At 35.5% G+C, this 23,064-nt stretch overlaps 1 protein-coding gene across 1 annotated transcript in view; it reads left to right on the top strand.

Moving 5' to 3' along the window:
* BUB1B (BUB1 mitotic checkpoint serine/threonine kinase B) overlaps positions 1-23,064 on the top strand; it is a gene marked incomplete at its 3' end in the record, with an annotated part of 65,597 nt that overhangs the window by 41,632 nt on the left and 901 nt on the right. The window contains exons 14-22 of the mRNA XM_081292530.1: positions 4-109; positions 9,623-9,897; positions 11,851-11,984; positions 12,275-12,415; positions 12,617-12,717; positions 15,863-16,012; positions 16,946-17,088; positions 20,879-21,050; positions 21,761-21,867. Coding sequence (XP_081148656.1) covers positions 4-109; positions 9,623-9,897; positions 11,851-11,984; positions 12,275-12,415; positions 12,617-12,717; positions 15,863-16,012; positions 16,946-17,088; positions 20,879-21,050; positions 21,761-21,867 — 1,329 coding nt within the window. The remainder of the gene's footprint in view (positions 1-3; positions 110-9,622; positions 9,898-11,850; positions 11,985-12,274; positions 12,416-12,616; positions 12,718-15,862; positions 16,013-16,945; positions 17,089-20,878; positions 21,051-21,760; positions 21,868-23,064) is intronic.

Here is a 23,064-nt window from a genome sequence, read left to right as displayed (position 1 = left end):
CAGATCTCCTGAAGAGCTCCCAAAGGGCTTAGCCCAACGAAGACCCCTTGCAGTACTCAAAACTACAGAAAGCATCACCTTAAATGAGGATGTCTCTCCAGATGTTTGTGTAAGAAATATCCTTAATATAAACGGACCAGTGTACTGTTTTCATTTAAAACTTCCAAAAGTTTAGGTTAAAATTAAAATCACCAGCTTGAACAAAGTACATGAAAAGATGCTCAGCATCATTAGTCACCAGGAAAATGCACATCAGAAACACAATGATTAAACACTCACTAAGATGGCTATAATAAAAACGACAGATAATAACAAGTGTCCTGGATCGAGGATATACAGAAATCAGAACTTTCATGTTGTTGGTGGGAATGTAAAATAGCAGTTACTTTGGAAAACTGGCAGTTTCTCGAAATATTAGACATAGAGTTAACCTAGCAACTCCCCTCCTAAATATATACCCATGAGAATTTAAAAAATATGTTGACACAGAAAGCTTGTACACAAATGTTCATAGAAACATTATTCATGATAGTGGGAACAACCCAAATGTCCATCAAAGGATAAGCAAAATACCATATGCAGTGAAATACTATTTGCTAATGAAAGGTAATGGTGCACTGATACATGTCACAACAAGATGAACCTTGAAAACATGGTTGGTGGATGCCTGTAATCCCAGAGGCTCAGGAGGCTGAGGCAGGAGGATCACAGGTTGGAAGCCAGCTTCAGCAATTTAATGAGGCTTTGAGCAATCTAGTGAGACCCTGTTTCTAAATACAAAAATAAAAAGGTCTGGGGATGTGGCTCAGTGGTTAAGCACCCTTGGGTTCAATTACCAGTTATCAAACCAAACAAAAAACATAAGCTAAAGGAAGTCAGGCACAAAGAAAACCACATATTATATACATTTGCATTTACATGAAGTATCCAGAATAGGTAAAAGTATATTGGGGATTTTTAGGGAATTAGAGGAAGAGGGGACTGTGATTGTTAATAGGTACGGGGTTTCTTTTTGAGGGATGAAAATGTTCTGGAGTTAAGTGGTGGTAATGGTTATACAACCTGTCAATATACTAAAAACCTTTGCAATATATACTATAAAAGGGTGAATTTTCTGGATGTAAATTATATATTAAATTTTTAAAGTGGGGAAAAAATTGATTTGAGAGCAGTTTTACACTTTTAATTTTTTTTTAGCCAACATAGCAAAGGTTGTTTCTTCTTTTTTATATATATATATAAAATGAGCTGGGCACTGTGGCACCTGCCTATAATCTCAGCAACTTAGGAAGCTGAGGCAAGAGTATTTCAAGTTCAAGGGCAACCTTGGCAACAGCAAAACCCTGTCTCAAAAAGGAATCATGATGTAGCTCAGTGGTAAAGCACCTCTGGGTTCAATCCCCAGTACCAAAAATAAAGTAAAATAAAATGCCTTTTATGGCAATGGAAAAGTTATGTAGACCAGCCATTTTACTTTTGTAATGTTCTATTTTAATCACTATGGGCTTATGACATGATAATACTTGGGGTAAAATGACCCTGTAAGGGGTTGGGGTTGTGGCTCAGGGTAGAGCACTTGCTTAGCATGTGTGAAACACTTGGTTTGATCCTCAGCACCACATAAAAATAAATAAAGGTATTGTGTCCACCTACAACTAAGAAAAAAAGACCCTGTAAGTCAAAGTAAATAACTGTTATCATTGGCATTTCACCAATATTTTAAGGAAGAAAACTAATCCTTTTCAAACCAGCATCTGGAAACTTGTTATAAGCTTGAAGAGAATTGAATGTGTTTAATCTGAAGACTTTTACAGGGAGATGTTATTAGTAGCTTTAGTGATTTAAAGCAGTATGTTCTCTACATCCAAGGGAATGGAACTTTTGGAAAAAAATTTTAAGCATGATTGAGGTATATTTTATACTCAGTAAAAGTGCATAAATATTAATTGCCCAGCTAGATGAATTTTTACATATGTGAATATCTGTGCCATTTTATACCTAAGATGTAGAATATTTCCAGCAATACAGAAAAAGCTAGGGAGATTTTTATGGCAAAACATATTCAGGCTCCATTTTATATGGAATTGGAATTTCCAGGAAAGAAGTCTAAGCATGTATATGTCTCTGTTTTAAATACTTTCCCAAATAGTTCTAATAGTTAGTTCCTTGCCTGCTGTGAAAAAGACCATGATGCAATAAATATATTCTGTGTCCTGGAGAATACCACTGGAGAATGTGATAATGGAGCTGGATTTAGATTCAGTGGATCTAGAATTAGTTGTTCAGGATAGCCTGAATTATTAAAGGAGTCTAATAGCCTTCATCTTGCTTTTTTGTCTTATAATGTTGTACTTGAATTTTATTAATAGGTACCTACCATAAGTTTTATCCCTTAAAACAGTCATATTTAAAATGTCTAAACTAATAGGATCATAAGTAGTATTTGCATAAAATGTGTACTTGGACTATAGACATCAGTTTTATCTCTTATTTCTTAAGCTACATTTATTCAGGATGTATCTTTTACTTATTTAATTTATTTAACTTAAAGTCAAAAATTCAAAGAATATGTCAAAGTGGTAATGACGTGAAAATTAATATCTAATATCCACAGGGGTTAAAACAAAAAAGTACTTTTTGTATACTACAAGTAAATATATAAAGTGGTATGATCCCTTTTAGGACAGCTAAACAATATGTATAAAGAACCTTATGTGTTTATAACCTTTTGTCCTAATAATTCTTTTAGGAATCAATCCTAGGAATATTAAGATGTTCAAAAAGATTTATGTATAGGCATATTTGAAAATAGGTTTTTTTACTGGTTGAAAATAGAGAATAACTTGAAGGCCTCAGTTAATTTCTAATGTTTTTAAAGAATTTTTAATAGCTTAGAAAAAATGCGAATAGTATAAGATGGAACAATACATAATAGCATATATACTGTAATCTTTTTTACAACTTCTTGCATAGATACAAAGAATATGCTTCTGCATATATACTACCAGATTTGTTTGGTAATAGTGGCTGCCTTTGGGGGGAGTAGGAATAGGGGTTGGATAGGTGGTTGCATGTAGGACGGATATTTTTTCATTGAAGATCCTTTTAAGCTCTCTCTCTCTCCTGCTAGTCTGTGTAAACCTCGCTGCTCCACCAGGTGGCTCGAGGCAGGAGCCAGAGGGGAGAGCCGTCTTGGACCTGGTCATAGAAAAAGATGGCGGCGGGCACGGAGAGATCAAGTCTCTGACCTCTTCAGCTGCGCAGGCATTGGGACTCGTAAACCGTCTAAATGCTGTTTGCTCAGGATCACTAGGCAGTGCTGAGCTGACGTGGATCTGGGGTGAACAGTCTGGGCCCCGGATCGGCTGAATTCAAGCTCCTGTTCGCCTGCTTCTCGCAGACAAACCGCTGTGACTCAGCACTAAACGATCCCGCTGAAACAACTGGTCGGACCTTCTGAACCTACGGAGGTTAATGCCAACCGAGCCTTCATAGGCAGAGGCCACAGGATTGAAACGGGGCTTGGGAGAGCCAGTCAGGACCCACCCGTTGCATTGGTCACCCGGCAAAGGGAACAAACTGTTGCCATTTGCATGGGATACCATCATGGCAGAGAACTGACGTCACCAGAATGTGGCGGAGGAGATAACTTCATTGAAACCAGCGGCGACAGCATCAAATAAATTTATAGGAGTAAACAGTAACTCAGCAGTCAAACATAACAAGAAGTAACATGAGCACCATGAAAAAGCAAGGAAGAAAAGGAGTACAAACAATGCAGGACAGCCTAAATATTCAGGAGGACCTAGAGGCATCAGAAAAATGGTCAAATAAAGAACTCAAGGAATACCTTAGACAGATGGAATGGAACCTTAAAGAGGATATGAGACAGCAAATTCAAACAGTAAAAGAACACATTGGAAATGAATTACATAAAGATACTCATCTTCTTCTTTTATCTGTTTATCAGGAGATAGAGATTATAAAAAAAAATCAAACAATAATTCTAGAAATGAAGGAAACTTTAAACCAAATTAAAACCTCAAATGAGAGTATCACTAACAAAGTGGAGCAAGTAGAAATCACAACGTCAGATAATGAAGACAAAATATATCATCTTGAAAAGAGTCTAGCCAACTCAGAAAGGCTGGTAAAAAATCACGAGAAAAACATCCAGGAGATATGGGATAACATAAAAAAACCAAACTAAAGAGTCATCGGGATAGAGGAAGGTATAGAGGTTCAAACCAAGGGAATGAGCAACCTGCTGAGTGAAATAATTATAAAAATCTTTCCAGAAATAAAAAAGGAAACGAATATACAAATTGTAGATGCATACAGGACACCGAGCATACAAAATCACAGTAGACCAACGCCAAGACACATTGTTATGAAGATATCCAATATACAGAACAAAGAGAAAATATTAAAAGCTACAAGAGAAGCTGAGAAAAAAGGAGTAGGCTGATTACATTCAGGCGTAAACCAATAATATTAACAACGGATTTTTCATCACAGACGCTGAAAGCGAGAAGATCTGGAACAACGTATTTCAAACACTGAAAGACAATGGATGCCAACCAAGAATTCTGTATCCAGCAAAATTAAGCTTCAGGTATGACAACGAAATAAAAATCTTTCATGATAAACAAAAGTTAAAAGAATTTGCAGCCAGAAAACCAGCATTGCAAAGCATTTTGAGCAAAACACTACACGAGGAAGAAATGAAAAACAATAACCAAAACCATCAGTGGGAAGTGCCTCAGTAAAGACAGAGGGCGAGGGGAAAGATAATCATGGAGAAACAAACTAAATTTTTTTTAAAAAATGATAAATAATCAAACATGGCTGGAAGTACAAACCATATATCAATAGTAACTCTGAATGTTAATGGCTTAAACTCTCCAATAAAGCAACATAGGCTGGTATCATGGATTAAAAAAACAAATCCAACAATATGCTGCCTCCAGGAGACACATCTGATTGGAAAAGACATACACAGGCTGAAGGTGAAAGGTTGGGAAAAAATATACCACGCACACGGTCCTCATAAGCAAGCAGGGATGGCCATCCTCATATCAAATAAAATTGACTTCAACACTAAGTTAATCAAAAGGGATAAGGAAGGACATTATATACTGTTAAAAGGAACCATTCACCAACAAGATATAACAATTATCAATATTTATGCACCAAATAATGGTGCTTTGACGTTCATAAAACAAATTCTCAAGTTCAAGAATCAAATAGACCACAACACAATAATTATGGGTGACTTCAACACACCTCTCTCACCATTGGACAGATCCTCCAAACAAAAGTTGAATGAAGAAACTATAGAACTCAATACCACAATCAATAACCTAGACTTAACTGACATATATAGAATATATCAACCATCATCAAGTGGATATACTTTTTTCTCAGCAGCACATGGATCCTTCTCAAAAATAGACCATATATTATGCCATAGGGCAACCCTCAGTAAATATAAAGGGGTAGAGATAATACCATGCATTTTATCTGATCATAATGGAATGAAACTGGAAATCAATGATAAAAGAAGGAAGGAAAAATCCTTCATCACATGGAAAATGAACAATATGTTACTGAATGATCAATGGGTTACAGAAGACATAAAGGAGGAAATCAAGAAATTCTTAGAGATAAATGAAAATACAGACACAACATATTGGAATCTATGGGACACAATGAAAGCAGTTTTAAGAGGAAAATTCATCGCCTGGAGGTCATTCCTCAAAAAAAGAAAAAACCAACAAATAAATGAGCTCACACTTCATCTCAAAGCCCTAGAAAAGGAAGAGCAAAACAACAGCAAATGTAGCAGAAGGCAAGAAATAATTAAAATCAGAGCAGAAATCAATGAAATGGAAACAAAAGAAACTATTGAAAAAATTGACAAAACTAAAAGTTGGTTCTTTGAAAAAATAAATAAGATCCACAGACCCTTAGCCATGCTAACGAAGAGGAGAGAGAACTCAAATTACTAACATATGGGATGAAAAAGGCAACATCACAACAGATACTATAGAAATACAGAAGATAATTAGGAATTATTTTGAAAACCTATATTCCAATAAAATAGAAGATAGTGAAGACATTGATTAAATTGCTTAAGTCATATGATTTGCCCAGACTGAGTCAGGAGGATACACACAACCAAGAAAAGCCCAGGACCGGATGGGTATACAGCAGAATTTTACAAAACCTTTAAAGAAGAATTAATACCAAGTTATTTCAGGAAATAGCAAAAGAGGGAGCTCTTCCAAATTCATTCTACGAGGCCAACATCACCCTGATTCCGAAACCAGACAAAGACACCTCAAAGAAAGAAAACTACAGACCAATATCTCTAATGCACCTAGATGCAAAAATCCTCAATAAAATTCTGACGAATCGGATACAAAAACACATCAAAAAAATTGTGCACCATGATCAAGTAGGATTCATCCCTGGGATGTAAGGATGGTTCAATATACAGAAATCAATAAATGTTATTCACCACATCAATAGACTTAAAGATTAGAACCATATGATCATCTTGATAGACGCAGAAAAAGCATTTGACAAAGTACAGCATCCCTTTATGTTCAAAACATTAGAAAAACAAGGGATAACAGGAACTTACCTCAACATTGTAAAAGCTATCTATGCTAAGCCTCAGGCTAGCATCATTCTGAATGGACAGAAGTTAAAGGCATTCCCTCTAAAATCTGGAACAAGACAGGGATGCCCTCTATCACCACTTCTATTCAAAATAGTTCTCGAAACACTGGCCAGAGCAATTAGACGAAAGAAATTAAAGGCATAAAAATAGGAAAAGAAGAACTTAAATTATCACTATTTTCAGATGACATGATTCTATACCTAGAAGACCCAAAAGGGTCTACAAAAAAACTACTAGAACTAATAAATGAATTCAGCAAAGTGGCAGGATATAAAATCAACACGCATAAATCAAAGGCATTTCTGTATATCAGCAACAAAACTTCTGAAATGGAAATAAGGAAAAACACCCCATTCACAATATCCTCAAAAAAAATAAAATACTTGGGAATCAACCTAACAAAAGAGGTGAAAGATTTATACAATGAAAACTACAGAACCCTAGAGAGAGAAATAGAAGAAGATCTTAGAAGATGGAAAAATATACCCTGTTCATGGATAGGCAACTAACATCATCAAAATGGCGATATTACCAAAATTTCTCTCTAGGTTTAATGCAATGCCAATCAAAATCCCAACGGCATTTCTTGTAGAAATAGATAAAGCAATCATGAAATTCATATGGAAAAATAAAAGACCCAGAATAGCAAAAGCAATTCTAAGCAGGAAGTGTGAATCAGGTGGTATAGCAATACCAGATTTCAAACTATATTACAGAGCAATAGTAACAAAAACAGCATGGTACTGGTACCAAAACAGGCGGGTGGACCAATGGTACAGAATAGAGGACACAGAGACTAATCCACAAAGTTACAACTATCTTATATTTGATAAAGGGGCTAAAAGCATGCAATGGAGGAAGGATAGCATCTTCAACAAATGGTGCTGGAAAAACTGGAAATCCATATGCAACAAAATGAAACTGAATCCCCTCCTCTTGCCACGCATAAAAGTTAACTCAAAACGGATCAAGGAGCTTGATATCAAATCAGAGACACTGCGTCTGACAGAAGAAAAAGTTGGCTCCGATCTACATATTGTGGGGTCGGGCTCCAAATTCCTTAATAGGACGCCCATAGCACAAGAGTTAATAACAAGAATCAACAAATGGGACTTACTTAAACTAAAAAGTTTTTTCTCAGCAAGAGAAACAATAAGAGGTAAATAGGAAGCCTACATCCTGGGAACAAATTTTTACTCCTCACACTTCAGATAGAGCCCTAATATCCAGAGTATACAAAGAACTCAAAAAATTAAACAATAAGATAACAAATAACCCAATCAACAAATGGGCCAAGGACCTGAACAGACACTTCTCAGAGGAGGACATACAATCAACAAGTACATGAAAAAACGCTCACCATCTCTAGCAGTCAGAGAAATGCAAATCAAAACCACCCTAAGATACCATCTCACTCCAGTAAGATTGGCAGCCATGATGAAGTCAAACAACAACAAGTGCTGGCGAGGATGTGGGGAAAAGGGTACTCTTGTACATTGCTGGTGGGACTGCAAATTGGTGCAGCCAATTTGGAAAGTAGTATGAAGATTCCTGGGAAAGCTGGGAATGGAACCACCATTTGACCCAGCTATTGCCCTTCTCGGACTATTCCCTGAAGACCTTAAAGAGCGTACTACAGGGATTCTGCCACATCGATGTTCATAGCAGCACAATTCACAATAGCTAGACTGTGGAACCAACCTAGATGCCCTTCAATAGATGAGTGGATAAAAAAAAATGTGGCATTTATACACAATGGAGTACTACATAGCACTAAAAAATGACGAAATCATGGAATTTGCAGGGAAATGGATGGCATTAGAGCAGCTTATGCTTAGTGAAGCTAGCCAATCCCTAAAAAACAAATGCCAAATGTCTTCTTTGATATAATGAGAGTAACTAAGTACAGAACAGGGAGGAAGAGCTGGAGGAAAAGATTAACATTAAACAGAGACATGAGGTGGGAGGGAAAGGGTGAGAAAAGGGAAACTGCATGGAAATGGAAGGAGACCCTCATTGTTATACAAAATTACATATAAGAGGTTGTGAGGGGAATGAGGAAAAAAATAAAACAGGGAGAGAGATGAATTACAGTAGATGGGGTAGAGAGAGGAAGATAGGAGGGGAGGGAAGGGGGGATAGTAGAGGATAGGAAAGGTAGCAGAATACAACCGTTACTAATATGGCGTTATGTAAAAATGTGGATGTGTAACCGATGTGATTCTGCAATCTGTATTTGGGGTAAAAATCGGAGTTCATAACCCACTTGAATCTAATGTATGAAATATATGTCAAGAGCTTTGTAATGTTTTGAACAACCAATAAAGAAAAATAAAATAAATAAATAAATTATTGATTTAGGGAGATTTCTTATAAAAGAGAAATGAGAAAAAATATAAATAAAAATTCACTTGCAAAAAAAGGACTATCCTTTTAAAACTAGTTGCTGTTTAAAACCACATATGTTTTAAAAGACAAAGTCATGTTTTAATTATATAATAAAAATATTAGATTGAGTAATAATATTTCAGGTGGTTCATTGTGATACTATCAAAATCATGAATTACCTTTAAGGAATAAAATAAAAATTAAGTATGTTTTCTCTCTTAAAAATTAGGAGAATGGCAGAATATTTTCTAAGTGAATGACAGAAGAAAAATAATATTAGTGCTTTATTTAGGTGAAATTCTTTGGGGGAAAAAATTGGCCAATATTTTTTCTTGTATGGAGACTCATCACAGTGTATTTTTTGATTAGGCATAGTTTTTTGTGTCCGTGATTCAAAATCATTTTCTTTAAAAGCTATCATGTGCTTTTATTTATTGTCTTTACCCAGAGATCCTGATATGCTACTTATGTATTCTCTGTTAATAATCATCACCATTCTTATGTTTATTGATATATTTCAGCTAAACTATATGGTTTTTATTTCAGGATGAACTTACTGGAATTGAGCCCTTGAGTGAGGATGCCATTATCACAGGTTTCAGGAATGTAACTATTTGTCCTAACCCAGAAGACACTTGTGACTTTGCTAGAGCAGCTCATTTTGCATCCACTCCTTTTCATGAGATAATGTCTTTGAAGGATCTCCCTTCTGTTCCTGGGAGACTATTGCAGGAAGAGGATCTAGATGCAAAGACTTCTGAGGAGCAGCAGACTGCATGTGGCACCATCTACAATCAAACCCTCAGCATCAAGAAACTGAGGTGATGGGCGATTATAGGTTTTACAAATCAGAATGTTTGCTTTCTTATTGTATGAGTGCTTGTCAGTTACAGCGATCAATTATCACTATCTTATTATCTGCTAGGTACTTAGTTGCCAAATGCTTTACATGAGAGTAAGATAAATTGTCAACTTAGTGATTAGTTTGGATACAAGGGTTAGAGGAAGTAAATTGTGATAATTATGAGTCTAAGAGATCTAGGAGGATTATGATACCTTTGAGGAAATGCAACAATTTAGATATAAGATTAGAAAAGAGGAGACAATTTTTTCTTAATATTAAATTTAAAATAATGGTAGAATAACTAATGTTGATTTCAGATAATCAACTGGAGATGTATTAAAGAAAAAGGTGTTTGTTGTTGTTGTTTCTTTGGTATTGTTTTTGGTTTTTAGTACCAGGGATTGAACCCAGGGGCACTTAACCACTGAGTCACATCCCTAGCCTTTTTAAAATTAATTTATGTTGAGATAGAGTCTCACTAAGTGGTCTAGAGAATCACTATTGCTGAGGCTGACTTTTTTTTTTTTTTACCTTGACCTGTCTAACTACAAAAGCCATGTTTGTTCTTCTTTATCACACCACTCCTTTAAGAAGTGACATACATCATATTAATTCACATCAGAATTAATTGATTTTATGGATGTCTGACTGGGACTTCGAATTTTTCATGTTTTGGTTTAAACATAAGGTTGTCAGCTAATGGCAACCAGTTAATAAAAAATTTCCCTAATCTATATGGAAATAGAAGATGGATACAGGTATGTACCTCTTAACCAAAATATTGCTTAAATTGTAAGTGTCATTCTTCCATGTTCTCTTAAATAGGAGTCAAATTTGGCCCTTTGTATATGTCTAATAGCTTTTAGGAGTGAGGAATGTTGTTTTGCCTGGAAGTTGGCTCGCTGAGTATAGGCTGGTGGTGCTGCCCACTTTGCAAAAACCGTCTGACTTACTGGGTGCATGCTATTTTCTTTTTGTTGTTTTGTTTTTAGCTATACATGACAGTAGAGTGTATTTTGAAATGAGGCTGATTTTGAACTTGCAACCTCCTGCCTCAACCTCCTGAGCTGCTGGAATTATAGGCATGTGCCACCATGCCCAGCAAGAAAAAGTGTTTTTTGTTTTTTTTTTTTTTAGAGAGAGAATTTTTTTTTTAATATTTATTTTTTTAGTTTTCGGCGGACACAACATCTTTATTTGTATGTGGTGCTGAGGATCTAACCCAGTGCCGCGCGCATGCCAGTCGAGCGTGCTAACGCTTGAGCCACATCCCCAGCCCAAGAAAAAGTGTTTTTTGATAGGTAAAAATGAATTAGGGAGTAGGTATGAGAGAATAGTAGACAGCCAGGGACTGAGTCTTATGATCCATCCGTTTTTAAGAGTCAGCTAATTTAAACAAACTAATTCCAGCTTTAGGAATATTCTTAAATTTGCCAATTTATGCTTTTAAAACTGCATTTTCAAGCTTTTCCCCTGACAAATTTTAATCTCATTTGCAGGTATGTGTTCACATTGTGTGAGTTGAGTTTCCTTTTTCTTTTCTTGACTTTCTCTTATTGAAGACTAAAGTGTCCAGAGAAAGGATGAAGAGGAATAAAGTTAGTGTCAGTGTTGGTCAATATTTCTCAGTAGAATAGAGTAGATGTAGAATGAACTCTTAACTATAGATTTGGTAAAGTATAAATCCAGAAATGTAATCCTGACCCTTGCTTATCAACGAGAGAGGAAGTTACCTAGATTATGATTATGTATCTTTTTCTTTTTAATTTGAGAGAATAATGGGCTTTAAAAATACAGCTAACAATTATTATAAATGATTTTTAAATAAAGTTGATCAGAAATATGGGGATAATATATACCAGCTTATTTTTGTTGATTCTGTTATACCTAAGATAATTGATATCAATAAAATCACTTGTGATTCTTTCAGTCCAATTATTGAAGATAGTCGTGAAGTCACCCACTCTTCTGGCTTCTCTGGATCTTCTGCCTCAGTCTCAAGTACCTCCTCTATCAAAAGTCTTCAGATTCCTGAGAAACTGGAGCTTACTAATGAGACTACAGGTAGTATCATCTAATTTTATGAGCAAATGTCCAGATCCATGTTTAATGAACACTTACTTATCTCAGCAAACTTAACTGTGTTTTTTTCCTCTCTAGAGAAGTTGCTATCAATTGTGATATTTCTAGAAACTAATACTAACTGAACACAGTTCCATAAAGACCTGAGGCAAATGACTATAATCAGATTGGCAGTATTGATTTTGTAATTTCCCCCTGTCCCCCGTTATAATGTCCATTTTAAGCAGTAAGTATTTTAGATGATTTTTTTTTCCAACTTTTTCTTGCCGTAGAAAACCCCATTCAGTCACCCTGGTGTCCTCAGTGTCGCAGACAACTACTAAAATCCCTACCAGAGTTAAGTGCTTCAGCAGAGTTTTCTGTAGAAGATAGACCAATGCCTAAATTGGAAATAGAGAAGGAAATTGAATTAGGTAAGTATTATTGAATGCATATCTTTTTGTACAAGACAGTATATAAATAAGTGCTTATTTGTAGTTGACCTTAATGCTTGAGTACTACAAATGTTCCTAGATTAAAAGAAATAGCATTATAGATATTGACATGCCCCATTATGCCTTGGAATTGCTTTACTTTCATAGTAATTTTTAAATTGAATTAATCCTTCTCAACAGGTAATGAGGATTACTGTATTAAACAAGAATACCTAATATGTGAAGATTATAAGTTATTTTGGGTGGCACCAAGAAACTCTGCAGAGCTAACCATAATAAAGGTGGGACTGATTCTTTGTAATTTTGGTTACCTTGCAGATAATGTAGGTTAAAGCAATAACTCTGTCCCATAGTACATTCATATCTTTCTAATAATCTTAGGTTCCTTGCTGAAAAGTCAGTGAGTCATTAAGAATTTAGTCACCATTATGAGCCAGGACCAGATACCAGAAATGAGAGACTATTGTGTAAATCTCTCAATGGGTCCAAACATGTTAAATATTCTCTCAATTTTATCTTTTTGAGGAAATCTATCCTGAAATTTTTTTATCTTTTTCAATCTGGACAATCTGAACACACGCAGTGTTACCTTAATTTTCATTCACCACCATCCTCAGTAGTTACATCATCTTTTTCTTATATTGGATACCCAGTTTCTTGGATCCTGTTTTTAATTCTTTCTTACTTTAATTCCTCATATTTTGGAGGAGCATGTCCTTTAGTGGCTTCCTGAAAAAGGGATAGGTTACAGAGTTTTTGAAACCTTATATTAGCAAATTCCTTAATTATAATTTTACCTTAATTGATAATTTAGCTGGATATTGAATACTATTAAAAAATGATTTTTTTTCCTCCAATTTTTAAAGAAGAGCTCCATTATCTAGCCTAGCTTTAGAAGTCTTTTGCTCTTGAAGTTTTGTGTGAAACTAATTTTCCCTCTCTCTGGATCATGGTAGGATCTTATGTTTGTCTTCAGTATTCTGAAATGTCAAAATTACATATTCTGGTACAAGTCTCTTGTCACCTATGCTGCTAGACACTCGGTGGCCATTTCAATCTGGAAATTCCTTCAGTTCTGAGAAATTTTCTTCAAGGGAAAAAGAAATTATTTCTTCTCCTCATTCTCTCTGATTGTCTCAATGGAGAGAAATAAAGAATTTTCAGTAATTTTTTATTTTTAGAAGGATATGGATTCTCCTGTTCAGGACCTCAAAAAATATTACTTTTTTTTCTCCTATTTTTCTCCTTGTCTTTTTGCTTTACTTTTTAAAAAAAATATTTATTTTTAGTTGTAGTTGGACACACATTTTTATTATCTGTTTATTTTTATGCGATGCTGAGGATCCAACCCAGGACCTCATGCATGCTAGGTGAGCACTCTACCTCTGAGCCACAACTCCATCCCTTTAGGTTTTATTTTTTTTGTACCAAAGATTGAACTCATGCTTAATCACTGAGCTGTATTCCTAATCCTTTTTATCTATCTATCTATTTATTTTATTTATTTATTTTGAGGCAGGGTTTTGCTAAGTTACTTAGGGCCTCACCAAGTTGCTGAGGCTGACTTTGAACTTGCGATCCTCCTGCCTCAGTATTCTGAGTCGCTGGGATTATAGGCATACCCCATTATGCCTGGAATTACTTTACTTTCTATAGTCAATTGCCCCTTGATATCTGTGGAAGATTGGTTCCATGACCTCTTACAGATACCAAATCTGAGGATGCTCAAGTGCCTTAAATAAAATGGTATAATAGTGGCATATAGCCTAAAATATCCTCCAGTATATTTTGTCTCTAGATTACTTATAATACCCAACATAATGAAAATGCTATGTGAATAGTTGTTGTACTGTGTTTAGAGAATAATAAGAAAAAAAAAAGTTTATAGGTGCAATTTTTCTCCCAAATATTTTCTATCCATGGTTAGTTGATCTTCCAATGCAGAACCTGCAGATACAGAGTTCCAGCTATATTTTGTCAAATTTGTTTTCAGTCTTCATTGTTTTTTATTTTGGGGGGAAGTACACAGATTGAACCCAGGGACACTTTACCATTGAGCTACATCCCAGTCCTTTTTTATTTTGAGACGGGGTCTCTCAGAGTTGCTAAGAATCTTGCTGAGTTGCTGAGGCTGCCCTTGAACTTGAGATCCTCCTACCTCAGCTTCCCAAGTTGCTAGGATTACAGGTGTATGCCACCAGACTGTGTGAAACTAATTTTCCCTCTCTCTGGATCATGATAGGATCTTATGTTTAATTTACAAGACTTCTTTTTCTTTCTTTTTTTTTTTTTTTTTTTTTTTTTTTGTTCCCAAGATTTTCTTTGTAGCATTAATGATACTTTAAATGTTTTTTTCTTCCTGCATCATGTTTCCTCCCGTTTTTGTCTTTTTACATCTCTTTCATATTAGAGGCTTTCTCTGATCCTTTGGCTTGCTGTTCAGATTTAAGTGTGGAACACTAAAAACTAATGGAAACCTCTGTGAATTTAGAGGGACCTTAATAGCTAAGTACCTCACTGCAGGATGATGTAGGTGGGTCATTTTATTGGAAAACCCTTCAGTCTTTAGATCTTTTCTATTGAGCCAATCAGATCCCCCTAATAAGACTTCTGATTTCCTGTTTAGAGCATATAAGCCTGGCTACTAGTTTTTTGAAAGCTGTATAAGGAAATTTGTTCAGAGAATGCAATGGTAGAGAGTTACATCTTAACATTTCATATATAAACATTTTCCCGGTTTTCTATTCCTGTCTGTACTGGTAACTAGTGTCCTCTAGTCCAAAGCTCCATTGTTTGATATTTTAAATGAAACAAACTTGTAGTCTGGTAAGGGGTTGGGTATTGTTGGGTGGCAGTTTCTAGGCTGGCCTAAAAGAACAAGAGGGAGATTTCAGGGTCTAGCTTCTTCTTAAATGGAGTTCAGCCACTATTACTTTAGCTCTGCCCTTAGCCTTACTTCCATAGGTAGTTGTTGCTACCAGTTATATACTATAGGGTCATCTAACTGAAATGTTAACCTCTTATTCCTCTTTCCAGCTTCCAAAATCTTGTTGCTATTATGTCCCTTATTGTAGATTTATGCCTTTTAAGGTGTTCCTTTAAGAGGAAAAAGAAAGTTCACTATTATTTGTGTTGGGTTATCAGAAAGACTAGAAGGAATTGGTTTTGGTTTGCTAGCCATAGACATAGATTCTAATTGCTCCTTTCTTTTTTGAATTCAGGGGCACTCAACCACTGAGCCACATCCCCAGCCCTATTTTGTATTTTATTTAGAGACAGGGTCTCACTGAGTTGCTTAGTGCCTCGCCATTGTTGAAGCTGGATTTGAAGCCATGATTCTCTTTCCTCAGCCTCCCAATCCACTGGGATTACAGGTGTGCACCACTGTGCCCAGCTAATTGCTCTTATTTTTAAAATATCTTATAGGTATCTTCTCAATCCATCCCATGGGACTTTTATATCAACCTCAAGTTAAAGGAACGTTTAAATGAGGAGTATGATCACTTTTGCAGCTGTTATCAATATGAAGATGGCTATATTGTTTGGTACCAATATGTAAACTGCTTCACCTTGCAGGTTTGCATTAATACTAAAAACATAATTCACAGTCCTCAAGTAGATAGTAGTACAAAATTCCTGCCAGTGTTCTAGCAATAGATGAATTAAAAGTTTAAAGCATTGATTACTTTTCTTTTCACGAGTTTTTTTTTTTAAACTTTTTATTTTGACCAAAAAAGAAGATAGATTTATACAGTAAATTCCCATGAGCCAGTCATCTAACTAGGATAATTAATCATCAGCTCATGGACACTCTTGTTTTATATATAGCATCCCTATCCCCCAGGATTTGGTGGAGGGAGGTCACTATTGAACCCTGAGACACTTTACTATTGGGCTACATTCCCAGCCCTTTTTATTTTTTATTTTGAGAGAGCATCTCGCTAAGTTACTTGGGGCCTGGCTAAATTGCTGAGGCTGGCCTTGAACTTGTGACTCTCTTCCCTCAGCTTCCCAAGTCACTGGGCATGCATCACTATGCCTCACTCCTAGGATTATTTTAAAACCCAGACACCAACATATAATTTTATTCTTTGCCCTGCACCTGACCCCCCTACCCCCCCCACACACACCACCAGTACTAGGAACTCAGAACCTTGCACATGTTGAGCAAATGCTCTACCACTTAGCCACCCCTGGCATGCTCTTAAGAAATTTTTGCCGAGGATTTTGAGAGTAATATGAATTCTCTAAAATAGTTGGAATGAAATTATTTTAAAACATTTACAGAGCATCTCTTATGGATGCGGTTCATCCTTGATACTCTTTCCTTTAGCTCATTAAATCCTTACAATATTATAGGAGATCATACTGTTGTTAAAACTGGGACATAGACTTAGTCAGCATTCTAGTAGAGAACAAAAAGAGTATAGAGCATCAGTTATCAAGGTATTAAGTATAACTATAATTGCCCCAACTGGAAAAATTTCATATTTTCTCTTCTACTTCCAGGATCTTCTCCAGCACAATGAATTTATTACCCATGAAATAACAGTGTTGATTATTTATAATCTTTTGACAATAGTGGAAAAGCTACACAAAGCAGAAATAGTCCATGGGGACTTGAGTCCAAGGAGTTTGATTCTAAGAAACAGGTTGGTCCTTTTTATTCTAATTGTCAGCTTTCTTTTAAGACATGGGTAATTGCCCTTTTTTATGCTTTTTGATGAATGCCATATCAGTGAACACATTTCTTTCAGAGAATATTTGCTACCTAAAAGTAATCATTAGGATTAGCTTAAAAGAACATAAAGAAAAAACACACTGTATTGTAGCTCAGTGGTAGAGCTCTTACCTAGCACATGTGAGGCACTGGGTTCAATGTTCAGCACCATATAAAAATAAATAAATAAAATAAATGTATTGTGTTCATCTACTAAAAAAGAAAAGGAAAAACACATTGAGAAAATATATTAATTCAGATAAAAGAATTAACTGTGTGAAGAGATATGAAGTATAAATATCTTGAGGAATGTGACTTACATTGTCTACTAATTTTTTTTTTTTTTTTTAAGAGAGAGAGAGGAGAGAGAGAGAGAGAGAGAATTTTTAATATTTATTTTTTAGTTCTCGGCGGACACAACATCTTTGTTGGTATGTGGTGCTGAGGATCGAACCCGGGCCGCACGCATGCCAGGCGAGCGCGCTACCGCTTGAGCCACATCCCCAGCCCATACTAATTTTTTTGATTTGGGACAATGCAGATATAGCAGCAGTAGAGGCACTGCTCAGTTTCAAAGACCAAAGCTTAAGTTAAGCCAAACTGAGACAAGAGCCAAAAGAAGTTAGTAGAACCAGAGTGTAAATACAAACCAAGTAAAAGGACTTAGTCTTCAAGTTAAACCCAATTTAGTCATAAGATTTGGAGGTTGAGCAAAGGGCAAAAAGAAAAAAATGAAGCCAAAATACTTAGAGCTGAAAAAATATAGAAAATGTTGAGTCACAAACAAGGAAAAGATGGCCCAAGATTTTTGTTTTATGTAAAGGATCAGAGAATCAGCACACCCTTTTAGTGATTATTGGTCTCATAGTATTTGAGTAGGGTGGCCTGATTTAAAGATGTCTTTTCTCCCTCAACCCTGTGTTTTAGTAAGCAGTTAAGTTATTAAGGTCATTAATATACACTAAAAGCTATTCCCCCCCTCCCCACACTGCGTCAGTAATAGAGATTGACCCAGGGGCACTGTACCACCAACTTGAGACGGGGTCTAAGTTGCCAAGGCTGGCCTTGAACTTGAATCCTACCTCAGCCTCTGTATTCACTGAGATGGCAGGGATGTGCCACCACACTAGCTCTGAAATCTTTATTTTACCTTTCTTTTGACTGTTTAACCTATAAGAAGAGGCTGAATTAGACTTTTAAACACAGTTGGCCTCAAAATGGATTTCTGCAATTATACAAAAGAACTAGAGAGTCCTACCTTTTTTCCTGAAATAGTAGTCTTTAACCTCTCTACAGTAATAAGGATTGAACCCAGGGGTCTAGCACATTACTAACCAAGTGTTCTATAAGAGCAATGCACTCAATCCTTTTAAGTTTTTATTTTTAGATAGGATCTTGCTACGCCATTGCACAGGTCCGCCTCAAACTTAAAATCCTCCTGTCTCAGCCTCCAGGTTAAGATAACAGTCTTTTTTTTTTTTTTTTTTTTTTTTTGTACTAGGGATTGAACCTAGGGGTGCTCAACCACTGAACAGTGTCCCCAGCTCTTTATTTATATATAATTTTTTTTAAATTAACCCAGCATTTTATATTTTTCATTCTTACTGCATATTCAAATAACAGGAAAATAAGAATAAGTGAATTGTCAGACTTGAAGCACTTTTTATTTTAGATTAATTTTATAGAATAGCAAATCAAACATTAGATGGATGTTTATTAACTAGTTCCTTTGTATTTAGTCTTCATTTTCATGGGTAAAGTGCATTTTCAGATCAATTTGTGTAACAGGCTATCATTTCTACCCTTTTATTTTTGTATTTTGAGGCAGGGTCTTGCTAAATTACCTAGGGCCTTGCTAAGTTCCTGAGGCTGTCTTTGAACTTGTGATCTTCTTGCCTCAGTCTCCTGAGCTGCTGGAATTACAGGTGTGTGCTACCATATCCAGCAAGATAGCAGTCTTAGTAGTTGCCCAGACATTACATAGCAACATTTTTTATCAAGAACATCATAGGTATTTTGGATGAGACAATTCTTTCTGCAGGTCTATTTCAAGCATTGCAGGATGTTTTATATCCCTATTCCCCATAAATCCCCAATTCACCCAATTAAGTGCAAGTAACATTCCCCCAAGCCATGTTGACCACCAGAAATTCTGTGTTTCCAACTATGAGAACCCCTGATATAGTTTTTATTTTGTCCCTACTTTACAACACTAAAAGTTCAGAAGACTGTGGTAGAATTCTCCAGGCTATGAAAATTGGAATCAGAGGTATTTTCTAAACCTTTTTAGAACTGGGCATTTGTGGTCCATGTCTTCAAATAGACCTTCTCAGCCACCAGGGACTCCAGGAGAGCACATAGTGTGTCAAAGGAACATTACTTTCTATGTTATTTCTTAACAAATTTGGCAATAAATTTCATGTAGATTCACAAAATAAAGAACCTATCAAAATAACTTAGTTCAATGTCTACATATTTGGGGATCAGGGGCAATAATAAAAATTAGATCCATAAAAACCAGAAAGTTTTGTCCATGGTAATGATAGTTGATCAGAGGGATTGTGAACTATCATGCTTCTTTTTTTTTCATCTAAGAAATATTTTTTCTATCTTTCCAAAGTTTAAAAAAAAAATGTTTTTAAGTGATCATAGTTTTTATGGTGATCAAAAATAAGTTGTATCTAGGGCCAAGGAAAACTAGGAGAGTTGTAAATTTTAAAGTAAGATTCTTCTGTGCTGTAGATTAGATTAGTTAAAGCTTGTATTTAGGAATATAAGGCCTTTATCAATCAGGAGTTTGAGGAAAACAGAAGAAACATGAAAATAATTTATCATTCTCTCATTCCTATGTCTCCTTAGAATAGGTTTATTACGTGAAATATAATTAATTGGTAGTGAATTCATGTTAAAGTATTTTCTTAGAAAATAAGAGCTGTAATTGCAAAGAAGTAAGGTACAATATTGTGTTTAATAGAAACATAAAATTTTATAGGCAACTCTTTACAAAAAAAAAAAAAAGCCTCATTTATTTTGTTTTTATTAAACTCTGGAAGGAAAGCCCATCTACAGTAGTAAACAAGAAAGGCCATGAGACTTATAAAAGCTTAATTTCTCCCATCATAATTTCTGCTAGTATATAAATCATTGCTATTTGTATGGTGTTGGTTGTTGTTTAGAACCAAGGATTGAACTCAAGGGTACTATTCCACTGAGCTACATCTCCAGCCTCCCCCAGCCCCTGTTTTTTGTTTTTTGTTTTTTGTTTTTAGACAGGATTTTACTGTTTCTCAGGCTGGCCTTGAACTTGCTTTCCTTCTACCTTAGTCTACTGAGTAGCTGGGATTGCAGGAATGTGCCACCACGCCCAGCTGCTATTGTATATTTTGATTTGTACAGTGTAAGGCAGAAACCTGCTCTCTACTTTTCCTGTACTTACTATATAAAATGAAAACTTGATAACTATTCTGTAGTGGCCATGCAGTGTGATTTAGATATACTGAGTGTCATCAAACTGGTCTTAACACTGTCCTCACTAATTAGTCCACAAGAGTGGACACTGTCCTTGTTCCTTTGTGTGTATTTTTATTACTGACCACTGGAGGGAGCTGTTGGAATGGCTAATACATACCTGCAGTATTTTTCTTTTTTTTTTTTAAAGATCAGCTATGCAGCTTCTTTCATGGCCTATTTTTATTATCTCTTTCTCTTAAATCTGGGCTTAGAATCTACGATCCCTATGATTATAATAAGAACAGTCAAGCTTTGAAGATAGTGGACTTTTCCTACAGTGTTGACCTTAGGGTGCAGCTAGATGTTTTCCCCCTCAATGGCTTTCGGACTATACAGATCCTGGAAGGACAAAAGATCCTGGCTAACTGTTCTTCTCCCTACCAGGTAAGTGTAAAACAGTCCTGAGGAAATATGGGAAGGGTTTCTTAATCTCTTCTTTATCTAGATAAGCTGTAAAAGCTAGATTTACTACTATGGACTCTCCTAGAATAGATGACCTAGTTTTCAAATACTGTGTCACCAAGTCAAGTAAAATGTATCATTTTCCTGTCACAGCACTGAAGAATATACACATACACATACAAACACCTGACTTAGTAACCTAAGTGTTAGGGCCGTGTCTTCTACTACTTACAATCCATGTGATCTTTTATAAGTCATTTTCTATGATCTCTACAAAATAAGCATAACAGTCTCTGCTCTTATACATTAGAATTATTGTGTAGATCAAATTCAATAATGTATATAAAAAGAACATTAGAAAAATGTGAAGTGTTTTATATGTTGGCATTATATGCAAAAATCTTTTCTGATTGAGCTCTAGACACAAGGCATTTGCTGATTCAAGCAGCCCACACATGTGTTGTTCTATACATTTGATTTGATAGTCCAGAGAGTTTGTCATCTTTGATTCTTAAGGATAATCCATAGAATTGATCACTTCTTTGGGGAGCTTCTCTCTTTCCTATAGTCTACTAAACTGTATGTCATAAAATAAGTTTTAAGTTGTATGATACCTTTCAACTTCTACCTAAATAAACTGCCATGATGAGGCAGAGACATTTTTTAGCTGATGGCACTTTTTGTGATTTCAGGTAGACCTGTTTGGTATAGCAGATTTAGCACATTTACTATTGTTCAAGGAGCACCTACAGGTCTTCTGGGATGGGTCCCTCTGGAAACTTAGCCAAAATACTTCTGAGTAAGTATTTGTGATTTTAGGGTCTTTGCCTGTGAAAATTATTTTCTCTCTCTTGGGTGCTCTGTCTCTGCTTTTGTAACATTAGTTTTCTTAAATCAAATGCCATGATTCCAGTAATTTAACGTTAGCCCATTTTTATTAAGTACTGGTGCAGGATAAAGGATTGCTAATTAAAAATAAGACTTGCCTAGCATGTGTGAGGCATTAGGTTTGATTCTCAGCACTGCATATAAATAAATGTCCATTGACAACTAAAACATATATATATAAAAACAAATAAGACTTGAACTATTCAGACTTCAGTAATTCTGAACCTGAGTTTATCAATATTGATGAGTAGTATAGAACCTTCTTGGTTTAAAAGTGTTAATAGAAGTTTTTTGGAGAATAACTTTTTAACCAATTGGTGTTAGTCATAAACCTCTTTTTTAATATTTAATTTTTAGTTATAGGTGGACTTCAATATCTTTATTTTTATGCGGTGCTAAGAATTAAACACATGCTAGGCGAGCACTCTGCCTCTGAGCCACAACTCCAGCCCCATAAACTTCTTTTTAATAGTCATTCTATCAAAAGTTAATAAGCATCTCTTGAAGGTTTCTAAATTATATACTGATTTTAGTATATGATTTTATTTTATTTTTTTTATTATTATTATTATTTTTGGTACCAGGGATTGAACCCAGGGGTTATTAACTGCTGAGCCACATTCCCAAGTCCTTTTTATAATATTTTATTTAGAGGCAGGGTCTCACTGAGTTGCTTAGGGGCTTGCTAAGTTGCTGAGGCTGGCTTGGAACTCTCAATTCTAATGCCTCCGCCTCTTGAGCTGCTGGGATTACAGATATGCACCCCGACACCCAGCTCAAAAATAGATATCACATTTACACCCAGAGAAATGGGTTTCTTGGTCTCAGAACCTTAGTTCTTCAAACCTACTCATAAAACTTACTAAATGTCTTCTGTTCTACCTCTTTTTTATCTTGGCTAATAACTTTTCAGTATAAGCTTATCAGTGTATGACTTATTGGTGCATTCTTTGGTTCAGACAAAAAAAATCAATGTTGAATATTTAATTTAATTTCCCTTTTCTCCACTTTCCCCTCTTAAAACCATTGAATTTATTTTTCTCTTTATTTAATTTAGAATTTTACCAGTCATATTTGTTTCTTACATGTACTTTGTATGTGTACATGG

This window comes from Spermophilus citellus, assembly GCF_964194105.1.
Source record: "Spermophilus citellus genome assembly, chromosome: 4".
NCBI lineage: Eukaryota > Metazoa > Chordata > Mammalia > Rodentia > Sciuridae > Spermophilus > Spermophilus citellus.
The sequence above is the reverse complement of the archived record's forward strand: the minus strand, read 5'-3'. Positions and strand labels throughout refer to the sequence as shown.